This window comes from Mauremys mutica, chromosome 12, assembly GCF_020497125.1.
Source record: "Mauremys mutica isolate MM-2020 ecotype Southern chromosome 12, ASM2049712v1, whole genome shotgun sequence".
Classification (NCBI taxonomy): domain Eukaryota; kingdom Metazoa; phylum Chordata; order Testudines; family Geoemydidae; genus Mauremys; species Mauremys mutica.
In genome coordinates this window covers 36,204,659-36,223,403 of record NC_059083.1, presented here as the reverse complement: position 1 = coordinate 36,223,403, position 18,745 = coordinate 36,204,659, and the positions used below count along the sequence as shown (strand labels likewise).

General features: G+C 46.2%; 2 protein-coding genes and 1 non-coding gene across 3 annotated transcripts; 2 read left to right on the top strand and 1 right to left on the bottom strand.

The window, feature by feature from the left end:
* Nucleotides 1-257: 257 nt before the first annotated feature.
* LOC123346712 (olfactory receptor 12D2-like) lies at nt 258-6,972 on the bottom strand. The gene is made up of 2 exons (XM_044984189.1): nt 6,833-6,972; nt 258-1,116 (listed from the first exon to the last, which is right to left on the bottom strand). The coding sequence occupies exons 1-2, from the start codon at nt 6,970-6,972 to the stop codon at nt 258-260; spliced, it is 999 nt and encodes a 332-aa protein (XP_044840124.1).
* TRNAR-CCU lies at nt 4,785-4,857 on the top strand. The gene has a single exon. It is a non-coding gene; the product is annotated as a tRNA-Arg (tRNA).
* Nucleotides 6,973-12,502: 5,530 nt separating the features above from the next.
* On the top strand, nt 12,503-13,450 carry LOC123344997 (olfactory receptor 4D1-like). The gene has a single exon (XM_044981500.1). It carries the CDS (start codon nt 12,503-12,505, stop codon nt 13,448-13,450), a length of 948 nt encoding a protein of 315 aa, XP_044837435.1.
* Nucleotides 13,451-18,745: the final 5,295 nt, after the last annotated feature.

The window sequence follows — 18,745 nt, the reverse complement described above, 5'->3', positions numbered from 1 at the left end:
CTGGCTGCACAGACATTAAAATACCTCGATCACAATTGTATGTTTAGTTGCCAGCTGTGAATACAAGCCAGAGTAGAGATTTCTACTGAAAGAAATTTCATTTATGATAAATAATGGGAGTAAACGAGAATTACAACTAATAAATGAATAAATATTCAAATGTGACCTATGTACCAGATTTCAGTGTGTTTTAACAATAAGAGAAGTTGGAAGTGTCTGTGACATGATAGAGTTAAGGTGGCTTGCATTAGTTTGATTTAGTTCCTTTCAGGGAAGAGTTTTCTAGTGATGAATTTCCTGGTGGCGTATTTCACCTCACTGTTCCGCAGGGTGTAGATGAGGGGATTCAGAGCTGGGGTGATGACACTGTACACTAGGGTGATGATCATCTCTTCTCCCTTGGAGCTCCCTGAAGAAGGACGCGTGTAGGCGAAGATCACTGTCCCATAGTACATTGCTATCACAGTGAGGTGGGAGGTGCAAGTGGAGAAGGCCTTTCTCCTGCTTTCCTGTGACCAGACCTTCAGGAAGAGGAAGGAGATGATGTAGAGATAGGAGAGGAGCGTGATGATGTATGAACTCACACCGATAATCCCAGTGACTGTGTGGAGGAGGCTCAGGTTGAGGCGAGTGCTGCTGCAGTCCAGGCTCAGCAGGGGTTTGATGTCACAGAAGAAGTGGTGGATATGATTGGGGCCACAGAAGTGCAACCGGGAGGTCATGACCGTGTGCACCAGGGCGTGCAGGAAGCCAGTGGCCCAGGTGACTCCTGCCAGCAGCAGGAAGGCCTGTGGGCTCATGAGCAGTGTGTAGCGCAGTGGGTTGCAGATGGCCACGTAGCGGTCGTAGGCCATGACAGCCAGCAGCATGGCCTCACTGCTGCCCAGGAAATGGAAGAAATGCAGCTGTACCAGGCAGCTGGTGAAGGATATGGTCTGGTGCCCTGAGAGGAAACCGGCCAACATCTTGGGCACAGTGACTGTGGAGTAGAAGATGTCTAGGCTGGAGAGATTTCCCAGGAAGAAGTACATGGGGGTGAGAAGTCGGGGCTCGGCCAGTATCACAGCCACAATGACTCCACTCCCCAAAAAGCTAGCCAGGCCCAGATCCAGGGGGCTTAGGTGATACAACAATTCCAATTCATATCAAACACTATATACTTAATAGACATCTTTCCTAGCTACCAAAATCTATACGTCTTCTATGTAAGGACCAATTGCTTTGCAAATTTTATACACACCAATCACTTTGCAGATGGTCTAAAGTGAAAGCTATTTGTTGCCCTCTCCCCCCCGCCCTTTTCATAGTTTTGCAAACGGCCAGTAGGCAGCCCCTTTGTCCTGCTTCATCCCCTTTTATAGCTTTGGCATAAGGCGGGAATCTTTTGTCTCTCCGGGTCCTCACCCTTCCTTCAAAATGGAAAAATACCAGATTTAAGATGGATTCCAGTATCATGGTCTCTGTAAGACCCCTAGTTTCCATTCTTCCTGGGTTGGCCCACACGTACACAGGAAGGTTTGCAGGTCAATAAACCATTTACAACCAATTGTCAATGGGAGCCGTCAAGGTTTTAAACCACCATTAGTGGCCCATGCTTTGCATAATTACAATAGGACCTCAGAGCTAGACTTCATATTTCCAGCTTCAGATACAAGAATGAGACATGCATACAAATAGGAGGCATATATTCAGTAGGTTAGAACCTTTGTTATGATACCTTACAAGAGACCTTTTGCATCAAGCATATTCCAGTTACATCATACTCACACTTATAAGCATCCTTTCATAAAACGTATGGAGTGCAACGTCACCGGGTGCCCTACCTACCCTGCTTTCGCTGCTTCCTGACGGCACAGAATTGACAACAAAAGAGCCAGGCTAGGAGGCTTCTAAAACCGAGAGAGCTGTTCCATCGTGTCCACATCCTCTCAGGAGGTATCAAACCACCTCTCTCCGTTTCTATCCCCCAAATCCTATCAGCTCAATGATTTTTGTCCCTGGAAGAGCCTCGAGGGAGGCAGAAGAAGCGGAGAGGATTGCGTTGGGGGTAAATGAAGCAGGGAAGAGTTGTTCCTCTTGGGATTTTGGTGTGTTTCCCTGGTCCTCCTGACGGAGGAACGGGAAGCATAATTCCATTTTTTTCAATGCCTCGGATTGGCTTCAGTTGGTGAACTCTCTGCTCTTGTTCTCACAGGGGAATGGAGACTGGACGGGTTTCCCAATTGGGACAGAAAGTGGCTTGCCAAAGCCGAGGAGAGCCTGCTTCCTGCCTGCACCGAGTTGACAAACTGGGGAAGCCAAAGCTGAGAGACCCCGTAGACGAAGTCAGAATGCTATCCGCTCACATGGAGGGGGAGCACAAGCCCTCCCTGGGTCTCTCTGCCCAAATTATAATCAGTTGAGTGATCTTCCTGGACGAGCCTCTAGGTAGGCAGAAGAAGAAGTGAAGAGGGTTGCGATGGGGTAAATGAAAGCCGAGGACTCTTCCTCTTGAGAGTTCTTTGTCTTGCTCTTGTGGTTCTGATGGATGAACCTAAAGCGTCATTTGAGCGTGTTTCAATGCTTTTCCTCGGGCTCGGGTTGTGATGCTGAGCACAGGCGTTCCTTCACTCTCTCTGCTTGGACCCTCTGTAATGGGGAACGGACCAGCTTTCGAAACAGCCTAGTGGAGCTGAACGAAAATAGCAATACACATCCAGGTTCACCCTAGATTAATCTTTTTTCCCCAGTTTTCTTGGGGAAACAAAACAAAAACATTGTTTTCTTAAGAACTCAACTCCCATTCAGGCTCCAAACTCTTTTGCAAGATTTCCAGAAGGGCTCAACATCCTGAGTGCTGAGCTAGTTTGGAAAAAAAACCAAACAAAGCCGGTACGGATTGTGAGTGCTGGCTGCTTGACTGTGTGGCCCACCGTGCGGGAGTTTGAGGTTCTCATTAAGCTAAGTGTCTCTATTCTGCCTCTATCCTAGTGTCCATCTTTTATTCCCCTAATAAGTGAGGGGGGAGATTAGAACACCTCAGAAGGCACAGGGCTGTAGGAAACCTGCAACTTTAGATGAGGGTGATGGTGTCTAAAAACCAGATGTGATGTAGGTGTCGAAAAAGAGAGGCTGTCTTGGCCTCCTTGAGCGGCTCATACAATATTGAAGAAAAGGAGGGTTGAGAGAGCTGCTTTTGTCCCAGTGTCAGGATGGCCAAGTGGTCTAAAGTGCCACACTCAAGGTTCTGTCTTTCCCACGGTTGGGGTTTCTGGCTTTCCTTATGAGATGTGGGTTCAAATCCCACTCCTGCTACAACCTCTTGATTCCACCTCAAGAGGTGGCTTGGTTTCGATTGCTCTTGTAACATTGGAAGAGCACTTGTTCAGGAGTTTTCTTAGAGCAGCGGCAAGAGAAGTTAGAGGGAATTGTAAATATCTTCAGAATCCATGCGCTCAAGGCACCTAGTTGGGTAAATTCCAGTTTATTCCCCACCAGAAAGTTGGCATTGCTTGATGGTTGGGCAGGTATGGATGTCAAACATACAGGCGGAGGAAGAAGGGAGCAGTACAGTAGACAAACACTGATAAAGGGAAGGTAAGACTCTTAGTCTCAGGGTTTGGGCTTGAGCTCTAAACTGGGTGCTCTACGTACTCTGGTTTGGCTGCTTCAGGAGGGCACAGAATTGACAAAATAGGGAGCAGAGATAGAAGGCAGCTACAACCAAGAGCCCTGTTAGATTGTGTCAACATCCTATCAGGAGGTCTCAAAGCCTCTCTCTCAGTTTGTATCTCAGAAATTCTGTCAGCTCCAGGATCTTTCTCCATCGAAGAACCGCTAGGTAGGCAGAAGAAGAGGTGGCGAGTATTGCGATGGAGGTAACTAAAGCAGAGAAGAATTGTTCCTCTTGGGATTTTTTGTGTTTCTCTTGTGATCCTGATGGCGGAACCGGAAGCATCATTTGATTTTTTTCAGGCTACTTTCTGTCCAACAGATTCAGTTGGTCCATTGTCCATTCCCCTCAGGGGTAAAGAGCTGGAACCCCTGTGCTCAGGGTCACAACCTTAGCCCAACCGAAGGCACTGAAACAAACTCAAATGATGCTTCAGCTTCCTCCCTCAACATCACAAGACCAACACAAAGAAAACTCCTGAGGAACGGGGCTCTGAGCATTGCCAGGTTGTGAGTTCTGTGCCCGCAGGAAGCAGCCAAAATGCTCGAACCCCCACCCGCTTCTCTTGGACAGCTGGGAACATGGTGTTTGCACAGGAGCTGCAAGCCCTTCTTTCCTCTCTTTGTCTACCCCGGCCCCTTCCCCGCATATGGTTTCATCGCACGCTGGAGGGATCTAAGGACCTGCAGGATTCCGCACCCACCTCCTAAAGCAAACAGTCCTTCCCTTCTCTGACATTCCTGGAGCCGCGCATCCTTGGAGGAGTTTTACCCCAGGGGGTTCTGATTCCCTGCGAAAAGATGTGTCTGGCGGACGGCGGGGAACTGTCGTCTTGTCTGCCCCCTCTTTGGGTGCTGAGAAGCTTTTTCTGAGAAACAGCACCTCCTCCTGCTGGGAGAATCCTAAATTCCACCCTCCAGCCCAGGTTTCTCTCAGCAGCTGCTAGATGAACCCCACTTCTCTGGTCTAGACACCAGCATCTAACTAGCCTTGGAACGGGCCCTGATTGCTAGCTGGAGAGCGAAGGAACCAGGAAAGAAGGCAAAGGTCAGGAAACGAATCTCAGCATGCAAAGAAACTTCCTTCGCTCTTCTTTTGTACTGTCTGTGCCTTTGCGGCACCTTGAGGCCTAGCCCGACTCGCTCAGTCGGTAGAGCATGAGACTCCTAGTCTCAGGGTTGTGGGTTCAAGCCCCACGTTGGGCGTTTGATCTTGCACTCTTCGACGTTACTCTTTCCCTTAGAGTCGCAGGGCCCAAGGGAATCCACTCTTTGTCCTCTGAACCTGTCTTGGACCTTCAGTACACCATGAAGAGAAAACAAATTGACAATTCCATGGTCCTAAGAGAGTTGAATCTCTTCTAGCCCAGGCAAGAGAGGGAAAAAATAACCTTTCAGAAACTGGTTGCCCCTCACCCCATCCCCAGCAGTGATCTATAGCTTCTCTACTTCTTTCTAGATCTTCGCCAGCACTCAGTAGTTGAGATAACTGCTTCTTTCTCAAATCCTCCACCAGCCCTCTTCATTGGGATGGAGATTGCTTAAGGCTGAAGATTCCAACCACATCTTATTCATCCCTCGTACATTTCTGTAAGCCCATGGAGAGTAAAACAAGATAGCAATCAAACTGTTTAAAAAAATAAAAAGACGTGGCCTCAATGTATAACAATACTGGAAATTGTTTTAATATGTTTTCTGTTTCTTTTTCATATCAGTTGACTGTGCTAAAAATAGGAAGGGAACCGTAAGGAAACGAAGAGCTCAGAGCTTGTGTTAACAGCCTTTGAAGATGAACGAATGGCCTCAGTTGGACAGCAAGTAGGTCTAGAAAGTCAAGCCCAACAACCCAAACGCAATCTCCCTGGTTGTCTAGTGGTTAGGATTTGGCGCTTTCACCGCCACAGCCCCAGTTCAATTCCCAGTTAGAGAGTTACTCTCTTCAACAAAAGTCTACGTTTCCTTCCTCACTTGGAATTCAATCAGAAGAATGCAACTTCTTTGCCTCCTTCAGAATGCTTGGAAACTCTTTGGAGACCATGGGGAAAGCAAAGCTTCCAACTACTCCAATATGGCTAGCTGCCCCTTAAAGCCCAGCCTCTGCACCCTTTTAGACAAATACACTTACTTGTGCAAACAATTTAGTTTTTCCTTCTTACCTAGCCTAACCTCAATTAGAACAACATTGCACTTTGACCCAAGATCTTTTTTTTTTTCACTTTTCTTGGTGAAACCAAACCAAACCAAACAATCATTTTGGGTCCACCAAAATATTTCACTAAATATACTATTCATCCAAAAACCTTTCACCCAGCGCTATATACAAGTCTTTGGAAGTAATCACCCCGGAGAAAGATCATTAAGCTTTTCCATTCCTAAGATCTAGCTGCTGAAGGCTTCTGAGCATGGGCTATGGGCCTTTCACCTCTAGGCCAATGGTTACCCTCTTGCTCAGGTGGCTGCTGATGAAAGGCAACGTGGTTTAGTGGCAGATCCATTTCAGCCTCCCTCTTCCAATGTCTACAGGGGGGTGTTTGTTTCGCCTTGCATCTAAGAATCAAATCAATTATCTTGAAACCTCAACCTGGAATCAAGGTGATTGTAGGTCAAGGAAGGAAGGTTTTGGTCATCCTGTTCTAGTAAATGCTGATGGTTCTTGGAGCTTCCAGACACATTGGCCAGAATTTTCAGAAGGTCTCACACCCACCACTAAGGCCAGATTTTCGGAAGAACTAGGCTCCCAGTTAGGCACTAACATCTTTGGCCAGATTGTCAAAAAGGCTCAACCTATTTTTCCAAAAGATGAGTTATTTTGGAAAAAAGCTTGTCAAGATTGTGGGTGCTGGTTATTTGTCTATGTGGCCCACACTGCTGGAGTTGGAAGTTCACCATTGTTTTCTCAGAATGCGGTGTCCGTAGTCTGCCTCAGTTCTGGTGTCCATCTTTTATTCTCCTAATAAATCAGCAGGGAGACTAAAACAACATCGGACTCACAGGGCTCCCAGAAACCTGCATATTTGGCTCACGGTGAAGGTGTATACAAGTCATCTGTGCTGTAGAAGGGCTCTGGAAGTTGAAAGAGTTGTGAATTTAACCCTCTAGGTTTTGGGCATAATCTGACAGTGTTTCAAAACCAATTCCTTAAATAGACCATAGTTTGAAGCATCAGCAATAGGCATCTTACTGAATATATCCAGAGCTTTCCCAGCCAATTTTGCAACCAAAGTTGTCATCTTCCCTTTCCCGAATAAGCACTTTGTCTGTCCTCCGGGCAACATGCTTAAAAATCACTACCAGTGTCTCAAAGCAATTAGCTGTGCGCATATCCTGCTCGACTATGCCACTGTGATGGGTTCGGTCACAGAGATCCCCTTGGGACTAAAATTACTTCTGAGCCCCTTTTCCCTGCCAGTTTGGGACTCCAGAACCCTGCCTTGTTGAGCCAGACACCCTAGCCTGCTGGAACACAGATCCAGGCTCTGGGCCACACCCCCAAAGCTGCAGACTTTAACTCAAAACAGCTCAGCACCTGGGTCCAGCACCCAGCGGGATCCAAAACCCCAAATAAATCCCTTGTACTCTCTATAAAGCTTATACAGGGTAAATTCCTAAATTCTTCACCCTCTAGATCACTGATAGAGAGAGATGCACAGCTGTTTGCTCCCCCAGGGATTAATCACTTCCTCTGGGTTTATTAATAAACAGAAGTCATTTTATTACTTATAAAAAGTAGGAGTTAAATGATTTCAACTAATAACAGACAGAACAAAGGAAGTCACCAAGCAAACTAAAACAAAATATTCAAGTGCAAGCCTAATACATTAAGAAACTGATTCCAGGGAATAGCTCATCCTCAGAGGTGTTCCAATCAGCTTCTTTCACAGACTAGACTCCTTCCTAGTCTGGGCCCAATCCTTTCCCCTGCTTCGGTCTTTGTTACTTCCAGCAGACATCTTAGGTGGTTAGCAGGGGTTTTCTCATGACTGGCAGCCCTTTTGTCCTGCTTCACCCCCTTTTATAACTTTGGCATAATGCGGGAATCTTTTGTCTCTCGGGGTCCTCACCTTTCCTTCTAAATGGAAAAATACCAGATTTAAGATGGATTCCAGTATCGTGGTCTCTGTAAGGAAGGGAATTAAAGTTTAATTTGTAAACTGATGAAGTGTCCAAATGGCCCAGATAAAGTCATTTTACAAGTACATGTCAGAAAGTTGCACAATAGAGCCTAGAAGCTGTCCTCAGTGAGCACAGGGTGGGATGTCAAAGGAGTCTGATGGATCTGAATATTTTCCCTTTAATAGCCACTCATGATTTTTGTGGTTGTTTTGTTGTGTTGGTGCCTTAGTGCCTATGAGCCCCAGTCCTGGACCAGGACTCCATTGTGCAAGGTGCTGTACAAACACAGAACAAAAAGACCATCTCAACCCCAAGGAGCTCAACTCCCTGCCCTTCTGGAACTAGCCTAGGACCCAGTAGGACTGACTCCTTTCCTCCTGCTCTAACCCTGGATCACATTTCTCTCCCAGTGCCAGCAATAAAACTTACTGGAATTCCCTCAGACTGAGGCCACTCAAATGTCCATTTCTTTCCTTGCATCCCAAATACTTCCCTTGTGTTCACCCTGCCCGGCAGGGGAACTCCAGAGCAGGCTGAGTTTGAGTGCCTATAATAAACATGTAACTGAACCGAACCACTCCAGGGATTTCTTAATGATTCCGCTTGTGGCAGACTCCTTAAATCTCCAAAGAGTCAGGTCCCCTCATCCTGCCAGGAAAGCAGAGGGAAATTTCAGAGTCTCTTTCATCCTAGAGCCAACCTTACCTCATGTATCAGCTATTATATAAGAGGAAGATTTCTGGGGCTGTCTCATTTTTGGAACGAGGTCCACTTCCCCAGCCTCTCAGCACAGCAATGATCAGCTCTGAGATGTGACTTCCCCAGGCCTTTCTTGCTCATTTGGAGGCAGCTGGCTATGAGACCATGCACACGGCAGGTTATGCGAGGTATTGACTCTTGATTCCTAAACTGTGCAATGTGATATTAGGGATAGGCATTGTTATTGCCGGATAGGGGGATGCTTAGAGCCCATAGTGAGAAGGAAGGAGAGCTCTGGTTGGGGACATCACAATGAGCACTTGTACTGTTTTCTGTTTGAAAGGGTTATTACAGCTATTGGCGGGGCTGTCAGATAAATAGAGTTTGGAGGATAATAGCCCACAGACCCATTCTTCTTCACCGGGGCCCAAACCCGCTCTCAGCAGCCCTGTCATTTTTGCTATGATCCTCTGAAACCTTCCTATGACTAGTTGTGTCCCCAGATTCTCCCACAGCAGAGAATCTGTGGAGCTCAGATCTCCAGGGCAGGTTAGAGCTGGGAAACAGACCCCAGGCAAGTGCCCAGATTGATGGATAAAACCATAGTGAGATTCCCACCATGGGTTTCATTATTTCTTTCTCTTAGTATAGTCCAGGTTCTGTGGCTCTCCAGCAGCTGTGGACTGGAGTGGTCAAAGTAAACCCACATCAGAACTGAAGGTGGAATTTGGCACCTAACTCTTCCGGGTTCCTTTAAGAATCCCAGCCTTGGGGCCCCAAAAACAGCCCAGATTCACACTAAGTGCTAGACTAAGAAAAACCACAGGTGCCTCACTGCTACTCTCAGAGTCTAAGTCCAACATCTCGGTGCTGCTGGCATTCGCAATCCCCAACTTAGATTCACAGTGGACCAGAGGTGCTGCATGGCTATTTTTGGTGCCTACGTCCATCATTTTGCTGTCACTCATATTCACAAACCCTGCTTAGCTGCCCCGTGGGCACCTAAACTCACTCAACACCTTGATTTCTGCTGCAAAAGTTCCCCAGGTACCTAAGTTTATGCCACTGGGCACTTCCAGGCAGATTGATGCCTCAGCCCCAGTGTCCCACAAAGCAGAGGAAGGTGGGTGGAGGAACGGCTCTCCTCCCGGCAGCTGAGCTCAGAGCTCACCTACTGGACAGGGGCCCATTCAGAATCAAGCCAGAGGAGGTGGTGTGGTGCAATGTGCTAGGGGAGAAAGGATTTGAACAGGGATCTCCCACAGCCCACGTGAGTGCCCTAAGCCCTGGGCTAAACACCATAAGCTGGTGGGTGCTGCTGCCTCCCCCTCTGGCATGTCTTGCCAAAAAATGGTGTAGACGCCTAGCTCCAGTGGAGGGGCCCTGGCTATGGATCCTGTAGCCCAGAGTTAGGCTCCAAGCTCTGTGAGAAGGGTGGGGTAGAGCACGCGCCCTTTTCTGTGCCATCTCCCATCGCAAACACAGGCAGAGAGCCCTTCAGAGTGCTGACTTTTGTGAATCCCATTCTTAGACACCAACCTCTCCCCATTTGTAAGGGAGCCTGGGCACTGAACTCAGGCATTGTGACTTCCAGGGAGTTTTTTTAATTGTCTTAAAGCCATAATCCCATTGTGAATCCAGCCCTAACGTCCTCAAATTATTAAACGTGGATTGTTTGGTAAACTGTGCACAAGGAAATACGCATTTTAACACAAGCAAAATGTAAATGTATACATAAAGAACACAGGCTGTACTTAAAGGGTGGGGGAGTCTATCCTGGGGGATTTCAGAGAGTCTTTGATGTTAGTGCCAGTCTTAGTGCATGGGTCAGATATGGTATAAGGGGAAGATTTCTGGTGCTTTCTCTTCTTTGGAATATGATTTCCTTCCCCTGTCTATTCAGAGAGCTATGATCAGCTTTGAAATGTGATTTCCCCGGTCATCCTTAATCATTAAGAGGCAGCTGGATCTGATGCCACCGTCACAGCAGATTGCATGAGGTAGTGACTGTTTTTGTAAATAATCGACAAAGTACAATTAGCCAATTAACATTTGTTACTGCAGGGAGGAAGAGGTGGGTGGGAGACTTTTCAAATATAGGCTTGAATATTAGAAAAGTCTAAGTGATTTAGGAGTACATCAGCCCACTGAGCCTTTACTACCAAAACTATCTGACACCTTTGTAAGACTAACTCTGTCTGACAAGGCTTCTCCTTAGGCAACAGCTCTATGCTGCTGTGATCTGAAAGCCATTTTCTCTGGGGCTGGCTGGAGCTTGGAAGTTAAAACCAGAAAAAGCCAAGGGAAGTGCCCATATCTGCTTATAAAACCTAAATGAAATTCCCTGCACCTAACTCTCTTATTTCGCTTTGATGATCCTAGACTGAGAAGTGATATGAGTTATGGAAGGTCCCAAAAGGTGTCCATGGTAGGGCAGAAATTGAACGCAACTCCCTAGAATCCACAGCCAGTGATTTACCCATAAAGCCATCCTCCCCCTCTCCTCCCAGCACAGAGCATTGTCATTTAAGAATGAGATATTTATTTAGGGTTTGTTGATATTTTCAGCTCTTGGGATTTTCAAAAATACTAATGTGAGTTGAGCATCCATAATACCATGGCAGCTTTGAATATTTCATTGTAGATGAATACCTGCAAATCTTTACATGTTCATAGTTTTTCAATGGAGATGTCTGAAGCTTAGCACTAGGATGCATGTGTACCAAAATACAGAGACGTGATTTTTTCAGAAATCTTGAGCAAAAGCTATTCCTGCTAAAGCCAATCAGACTTAATTCCTTCTCTTTATGTAGCCACTCTAAGGGGTCAAAGACCATTGTTTTGTAAAGGCAGGATAGAGGAATTCAGTACCTCTGATGGGGTAGAGAACCCCAAGCTATCTGTCTCTCTCTTTCTTTCACCTAAAAATGCCAGAGATCCTAACCACGGTAAGAGTCAGTCACCATCTTGCTGGAAGACAGTGTGTGAGATAGGCCAACCTGAGCAAAGCTTTGAACCAAAACTTGCTAAATAAATCTTTAGACTTTTACCTGAATGTTCGCTCTTTTATTTGCTGGTAACCATTTCTAACTTTGTGTCTTATACTTGAATTCACTAAAAGTCCTGTCTTCTTTTTTTATAAATTGGTTTCATTTTGCAATCTAAACCAATCCAATGCTGTGTTTCAGCTGAACTGTTTGGTAACTCCAGTTAAACTAGCAAAACTATTTTATATTGACTCTGTACAGAAGCAATGAACCTTTAATAACTGAACTGTGCAGAAGACGGGCAGGACAGTGCAGAACACAGGTTTTTGGTAAAATTCAGGACTGGGAGAATGCTGGGGTTACCTGCAAGTAGTAATCAAGGCTGGTGGAAGCCAAGGTGTGACTGGTAGGTTGTTGATCGGCTGCTGAGGTCAGAGCTGCTGGTCCAGCACTGCAGCTCTACACAGACACCGAGGGGGGTGACACCTACAAGCTGGTAGGCCGGTTGTGAGAGTCCCAGGTTGGGAGCTACAACTGCAAAGAATTTTAAGGTACCCAGGGTCATGGAGCGGGCTGTGACACAAACCTCACTGGTCTGGATCGCACCCCAGAATGTGACAGACACCCCTGATGAGAAGCCCTGGTCTGTGAGTACATCCACTTTGCAAATATGCCTTCTTCCCAACCCTGAGCCTCTAGGCCACATGAGGAATCTGTGGCCCATGTGAGCTGTGCACTCTCAGGGCTTCAGGAAGATGAATGGAGACAGTTGTTAGCAGGGGGCATTTTGAGTGTGTAGGTTGCTCCTGTTCGCTCCCAAAGACCCCAAATTGGAGATGACCACTGGTGGAGCTCAGAAGTTCTGCTGAAGTAGGGGTACTCACCATTGGGGCTAAGAACACAGTCTGGAATTTGGTAAACAAAGAAAATTTCCATGCAAGTGTATCAGTTAACATGGAGTTAATATTCTTTTAATAACAGTAACATACTGGGATTGCATCATAATTATTATCTTCACTGTTCCTTCTTCAGGCATATTTTGAGGTTAATAAATGGAGAAGGAGAACTTCACCACCACAGTGACAGAATTTGTCCTCTTGGGCCTCACTCAGAGACCTGAGCTGCAGCCATTCCTTTATGTGACTTTCTTCATAGTCTACATAAACACTTGGCTGGTAAACTTCATCATCATCACCACTGTGGTCTCTGACTACCAGCTTCACACCTCCATGTATATCCTGCTGGCCAACTTGGCTTTCCTAGATATCTGCGATTCATCAGTCAGTACTCCAAAATTACTCTCAAATCTCCTCTCACAGCATAAAACCATTTCATTCAATGAGTGCATCCTTCAGATGTTTTTCTTCCACTTCTTTGCTGGCGCTATGGGGTTTTCCCTTGTGGGGATGGCAGTCGATCGGTACGTGGCCATCTATAAACCACTGCGGTACTTGACTATCATGAATCGGGGTGTGTGTGTGAGGTTAGTGGCACTGGCATGGCTGGTTGGATTGGCTCACTCTGCTGTTCAGACTGGACTGCTCCTCCAGTTACCGTTCTGTGGTCCAAACATCCTGGACAATTTCTACTGTGATGTCCCACAAGTCATCAAACTGGCCTGCACCAACACTCACTTGGCTGAAATGCAGATGAACTTAAACAATGGGTTAGTGATCATAATAATGTTCATAATTCTCCTTATTTCTTACACCGTCATCTTAATCAAGATCAGGACACATGTCACGGAAGGGAAGCACAAGGCTCTGTCCACCTGTGGAACCCAGATCACTGTGATGTGTTTTCAATTCATACCCAGCATCTTCATCTATGCTTGGCCCTTCAAGCAGTTCGCCCTGCATAAGGTGTTCTCAGTCATTTACTCTGTAATCACCCCAATGCTGAACCCGATGGTCTACACCCTGAGAAATGCCGAGATGAAGAAGGCCATCAAGAGACTATTGAACAGAATGCTGTTCTCACGGTGGGAAAGACACACATAGTTTATCTCTCAATGTCCATTTGTGTTAAAAACCTGATCTCAGTCATATATCAGAGATCAGACATATGTGGCACGTGAAATGTGTGTGTGGTTAAATAAGATCAAATCCTGCACACTCGTGAGAATCTCAGTTCACAAATGCATAATAGATGGAGAGCCAGAAACTCCATGTAAGGAAGAAAAGCCGTCAGTGGAAATAAGACGTAGCTCCATATCGGTAAATAGTTCAGATCCCCAGCTGGAGGAAATGGGTGCATCTCACTAAATGGCTTTCACCAGCTACGGCTTTGAGACTGAGAACTGTTGGTCAAAATTATTCTAAGAATGATTTCCACTAATGAAGAATCCATGAAAATAAATATCTTCTAAAAAGAATCTGTTGAATAAATTTTGTATCATATCTAATGCACTGATTGTGATGAAGAAATTATCATCAAATGTTCCAATAATGAATAAGGTAATCTTTGAATATATGGCTAATTCTGTTATCCCTTATATATGTATATACAGCACTTATCTGCATATATCATGTGAAGTCTCACCAAAATCTTTTAATAATCTTCACAACTTACTTTAAAAAAATATGTGGTTTTAGTTTTCTACATGCTATTTCTATTTCTAACCCTAACTTCACAGGTTAAACTGAAGTTTTCTTTGCTTCCTTTTTCTGCTAATCCTGATACAGAATGGGAGTAGAATGGGAAACATTTTTGATGGATTTTTTTATAATTCTCCTTTTCATTCATAATATACACATTTTGATTTTTCCACATTTACTCCTTTTCTAAGAAAGAAAGAAAGAAGTTGGGCCATTCATCCCAATATAAATTGAAGATCAGATAGAGAAAATCTTAGCAACACTGAATTCCTCCAAAGTTCTATCCCTAGTGGGAATGAATCACACCGTAACCATTAAAAGTTCCACTCTTGTAATTAATCCCATGGGACAAAGAGCTTAGAACATGCAAATGGGTTCAGAACTTTTTTCTCATCTTTGGTTTAAACTCACAGGCAAAGAATATGGATTTAAAACTGTGTAATGGGGCAGATGCCAAGCTGATATAAAAGGGCTAGATCCCCAGTTGGTGAAAATAGGCCTAGGTACTATGAAGACAGTGGAACTGTACCAATATACATCAGCAGAGGACCTGGTCCTTAGCTTTTAGTGTTTGCTTTTGTGTTCCACTTAACGACCTACTTCAACCAGCCAGGGCAGCCTTAGCTGTGGGTTCTTCTGATGGCTGAATCCCTAGAATGGTTAATGTGATGGGTGGAGGGGCAGGTGGGGAATCCCTGCTCATCCAGAAGAGATTATGTGGAGTTGATGGAGGAACAGGCTTTTTCAGGACAGACGAGTTTCTGGCACCACTAGGCTCTTAGCTATTCCAGGTCACATGTTGGTGCTATAAGTATATTTTTTATTCTGCAAACACCTTGGGACACCCTTTGTGCCTCAGCCCTGCCTTGTATTTAGCCAAGGGTCCTTCCAGGGATGCTGCCATTGTGTAAGATTTGGGCAGCTGCTGTTCTCCCTCTGTGGGTTTGGGGTCAGCTACGGCAGGTAGTCTGGCTGGTTTGCTCCGAGGTGAGATCAGAGCTAGGCTCACAGCCCTGGAGACAGGATTCAGCTATTTAGCCCCAGAACAGGGACATCCTGGCCTGTGACCATGTCTGAAGCCTGCATAAGCTGGGATCATCTCTAGAGCTGGGAAGGGCTTTCAGTCCCTGATCCCATTTAGTCCATCACTTCTCATCCAAGCCTGCTCTAGGAGGGGAGCAGGGAGCACCCATCTGTCGAATAGATCCTGGTCTGCTAGGAACTGCAGAGACCCAGCAACTCCAGCGAAAGGGCATGGAAATGGCTGTGGGCTAATACAGCGATGGAGGCATGAGAGACGACAGATAAATTGTAACCCTTCTGCCAGGCAGAGTTGATAGCAACAAGGTTTGGGTTCAGTACCTTTCAACAATACAATGCAAAACTATCTCGAGCCCCCACCCAGTGATCTGGGAAAATTACACACACACCCCTGGGTGCCTCAAAGAGGCAATACTTCCCCTCTCGCAAGCACAGAGCCTAGGTGTAGCAAAAAATCTTTAATAACAGGAGGTAAACAACTCAGCATCAAATTGGGAAAACACAACAACTAGGGTTCATAAACACAAGGCATAAACCAGAAGACCTATCCTCAAGTAGGTTGGGCCGTGTCCTTTCCCTTTGGGTTCCTGAGTCCAGCAATGCAAAACTTACCCCACTCACAGTTGCTGTCCTTGGTCAGTGAAGCCCCAGAGTTCAGAAGTTCATCTGAAGAGTTTACCTTCCAGCCTGGGTGGAAGGGAGGGAGGTACAGAGGCACCTTACATCAGGGGTCTCAAACTCAATTTACCTTAGGGCCAGCACCAGTCGTCAAATCCTCTCAGTGGGCCAATAATGTCACTGAAGATGGTGTTCACATCACCTCCTAGCCCATTTCCCACCCTTTTCCCTCGCTCCCTTGGCCTCATGCCCCCCTAGCTGACTCTTCCTGGTGACTAGTGATGCTGCCTCCATGGCTGACTCTGCTCAGCAACTAGTGATGGTATCTCTGTCCCTCTCCCCCAGTTAATGGGAGCTACAGAGAAGGGGGAGCACCTTGTAGCAGACAACCAGCAACATGACTGCATGGGTCTCTCCTCTGCAGCTCTGCCAGTAACAGCAGGGATAGGGAACCACTTGCAGGGAGTGGGACTGCCCGAGGTCAACGACAGGTTGCTGAGTGCAACCCCTGGAAGATCGCACGAGCAGCAAGAAGGAGCAACGTTCAGGGGAGGGGCATGTGAATCTTTCCTGTGCACTCCCCTCCCGACTCCACCCTCCCTTCATCCAGCAGCCATGAGGGCCGGATTAAAGAACTTTTTTGAAAGTTTCCATGGGCTGCAGTGGGGAGGTTCTCGGGCCACAGATGTCCTGTGGGCCAGGACTTTCAGACCTCTGCCTTACATGCTTCACTGCTCAGGCCCTCGACAGCTGATTGCCATGCCTATCTGTGGGGTTCTGCTCCAGTCTTCACTCCCAGGTGCCCAGCTTCCCACACCTCTCCACCAGCTGCCCACACCTCTGCACCAGCGCCCAGACCTATCTATTAGCCATTCACCAATATGTTTGCACTCATCCCCCTCAACTCTTAACACAGCTCTCAGTGATTTCAGCTGTTAGTAGGGGACCCTCACTGCTGGTGCATGTGGATAGTCTTCTTGTACCAGAACCACTAGCCCAAAATAGGTCTAATGCTGAGACCTAGGCATCAACAAATTCTGCAGCATGTAACAAGACTCCTAACTGAGTTTAAATTAACTCTATTATTACACAGCAGAATGATCAAATTGGTGTTTAAGACCTTCACTACGAGATACAAATACCTGTTTCCACCCTCTCACAAGTCCCTGGGCTTTAGTACCCATGTCCCTTACCTAGTGAATGCTACTCAGTTGAGGGTGAGTCCCTCGGTCATAAAATGCTGAGTACAGTTCTACTGTCCTTGATGCAGATAACTGGGATAACAACTCTTTATTACTCCTGCCCTGATAACAAAGAGACTGGGGATCCCACAGCAGCCAAAGTGGCCATTTGAGCAAGCAGTCCCATCATGCTAGGCAGGATGGGTGTGCCCATGCAAACGAGATCAGCCCCTGAAGTCCTTGTCCACAACTCACCACCAGATGTCAAGGGAGAGCTCATTCTGATTCTGCTTTGGTTTTAGTTCTTTTTTCTGTTTTGGGGAGAGGAGGGAAATGTTTATTGCATGGGGGAGGCCTCGATATTCTGTCTTTTGTTTGGGAAGCCAATGTGCCATCACTTTGATGTTGTTTTCTGAGTGAGCTTAAGGTTTGCTTTCCACGATGATCACGGGGTGGAAAGGAGTTGCTGTAGCTCTCTGGATGGCTGAGTTCCTGTTGAAAGGATTATTTTGATGGTGTTGGGGTTGTATTGTATTGGTAATGACATGTTAGGGGACCTCGAGCCTTGGACAGGCATCTTCATCATTTTAAACCTAATACAGCCACGCTCTCGTGTATTCTCTTAGATGGAATAAATGGGCTAAAGGTGTTAACATAATCCAGTCACTGTCCAACATTAAACAGCGTTAAAGAAGGTCTGGAACTTGGTGTAGAGAGACCTCAGCTTGCTTCACACCATAGCAAACACACCATTAAAAATTTGCTATTAAGCTATGTCCTCAGCTGATGCAAAGCAATGTAGTTGAAGACAATGGAGCTAGGTTGATTTACAAGAACCAAAGAAACAGCTCATTGACTTCATCAGCTCCCATAAACTTCAGACCATACACCATAACCTGAACTGCACCTTCTCAACCTCCCTTTCTTCACACACCCTGTCACTAGGTGAGCTGGGCCTTTATGAGGGAATGGATCCAACCCATCTGTGCTTTATTAACAGCTTCTCAATAGGGCCTGATAGATAGCAGCTGGTCTTTCTAAAGAGCCAGAGAGGAAGAGGAAATAGGGGAGGAAGCTGTGGCAGAGCCTGCAGGGGTCAGGAGGCACCTATAGGAGACAGACCTTTGACTGCGGGGAGAGCAGAAGCAGATCCTGGGGTGGGATGAAAAGCTGTTCCCAACTTGGAAACTTGAAGATAGACAGAGAGACCTCAGGGAGGAGGGGCTGGGTGCAGCTTGAGCCCAGGCTGGAAGACTCTTTTGTGCTTATTTTTAATTTTATGTTAATAAGCCAGACCCTAAGAAGGGACACATGCGCCTTTGTGGAGTTATTGAGGAGCTCTGAGGAAGAAAATGGAGGCCAGGCATTGAGGAGTCATCCCAAGTCATGAGGTGGCATTCCAGAGGTGGCCACTCTATTTACACGTCCCTTTACCAAACTACCCTTTCTTCTCCTATCCACATAATTTGTGGATATTGATGTAATAGAGTTATGTGCAGGAAGGGGTTAGTTTGATCCATGGTGGAGACAGAAGACTGGCATTCCCAGAGGCGCAGAGTTAAGGTTGCTAGAGAAAATCTGCCTTTAGTTTTTCCATTAACTTCTTTCAAGGGCTGTTTGAGATTTTTCACATGAGAGATTTTTCCTTGAAAAAGGTGGTTTCATCAAAATTTACATTTCCTGCTGGACAGCTGGGAGCTGGGCAGCAGGGAAGCCAGACAGTATGGGCATCTGGGCATCAGAGGAATTGGGCAGCAGTCAAGCTGAAGTCAACCAGGAGCCTTCCTGATTTCCACTAAAAGTTTCAATGGATTCAACGCATTCCAATGAAAAGATCCGATTCTGTCAAAACAGCATG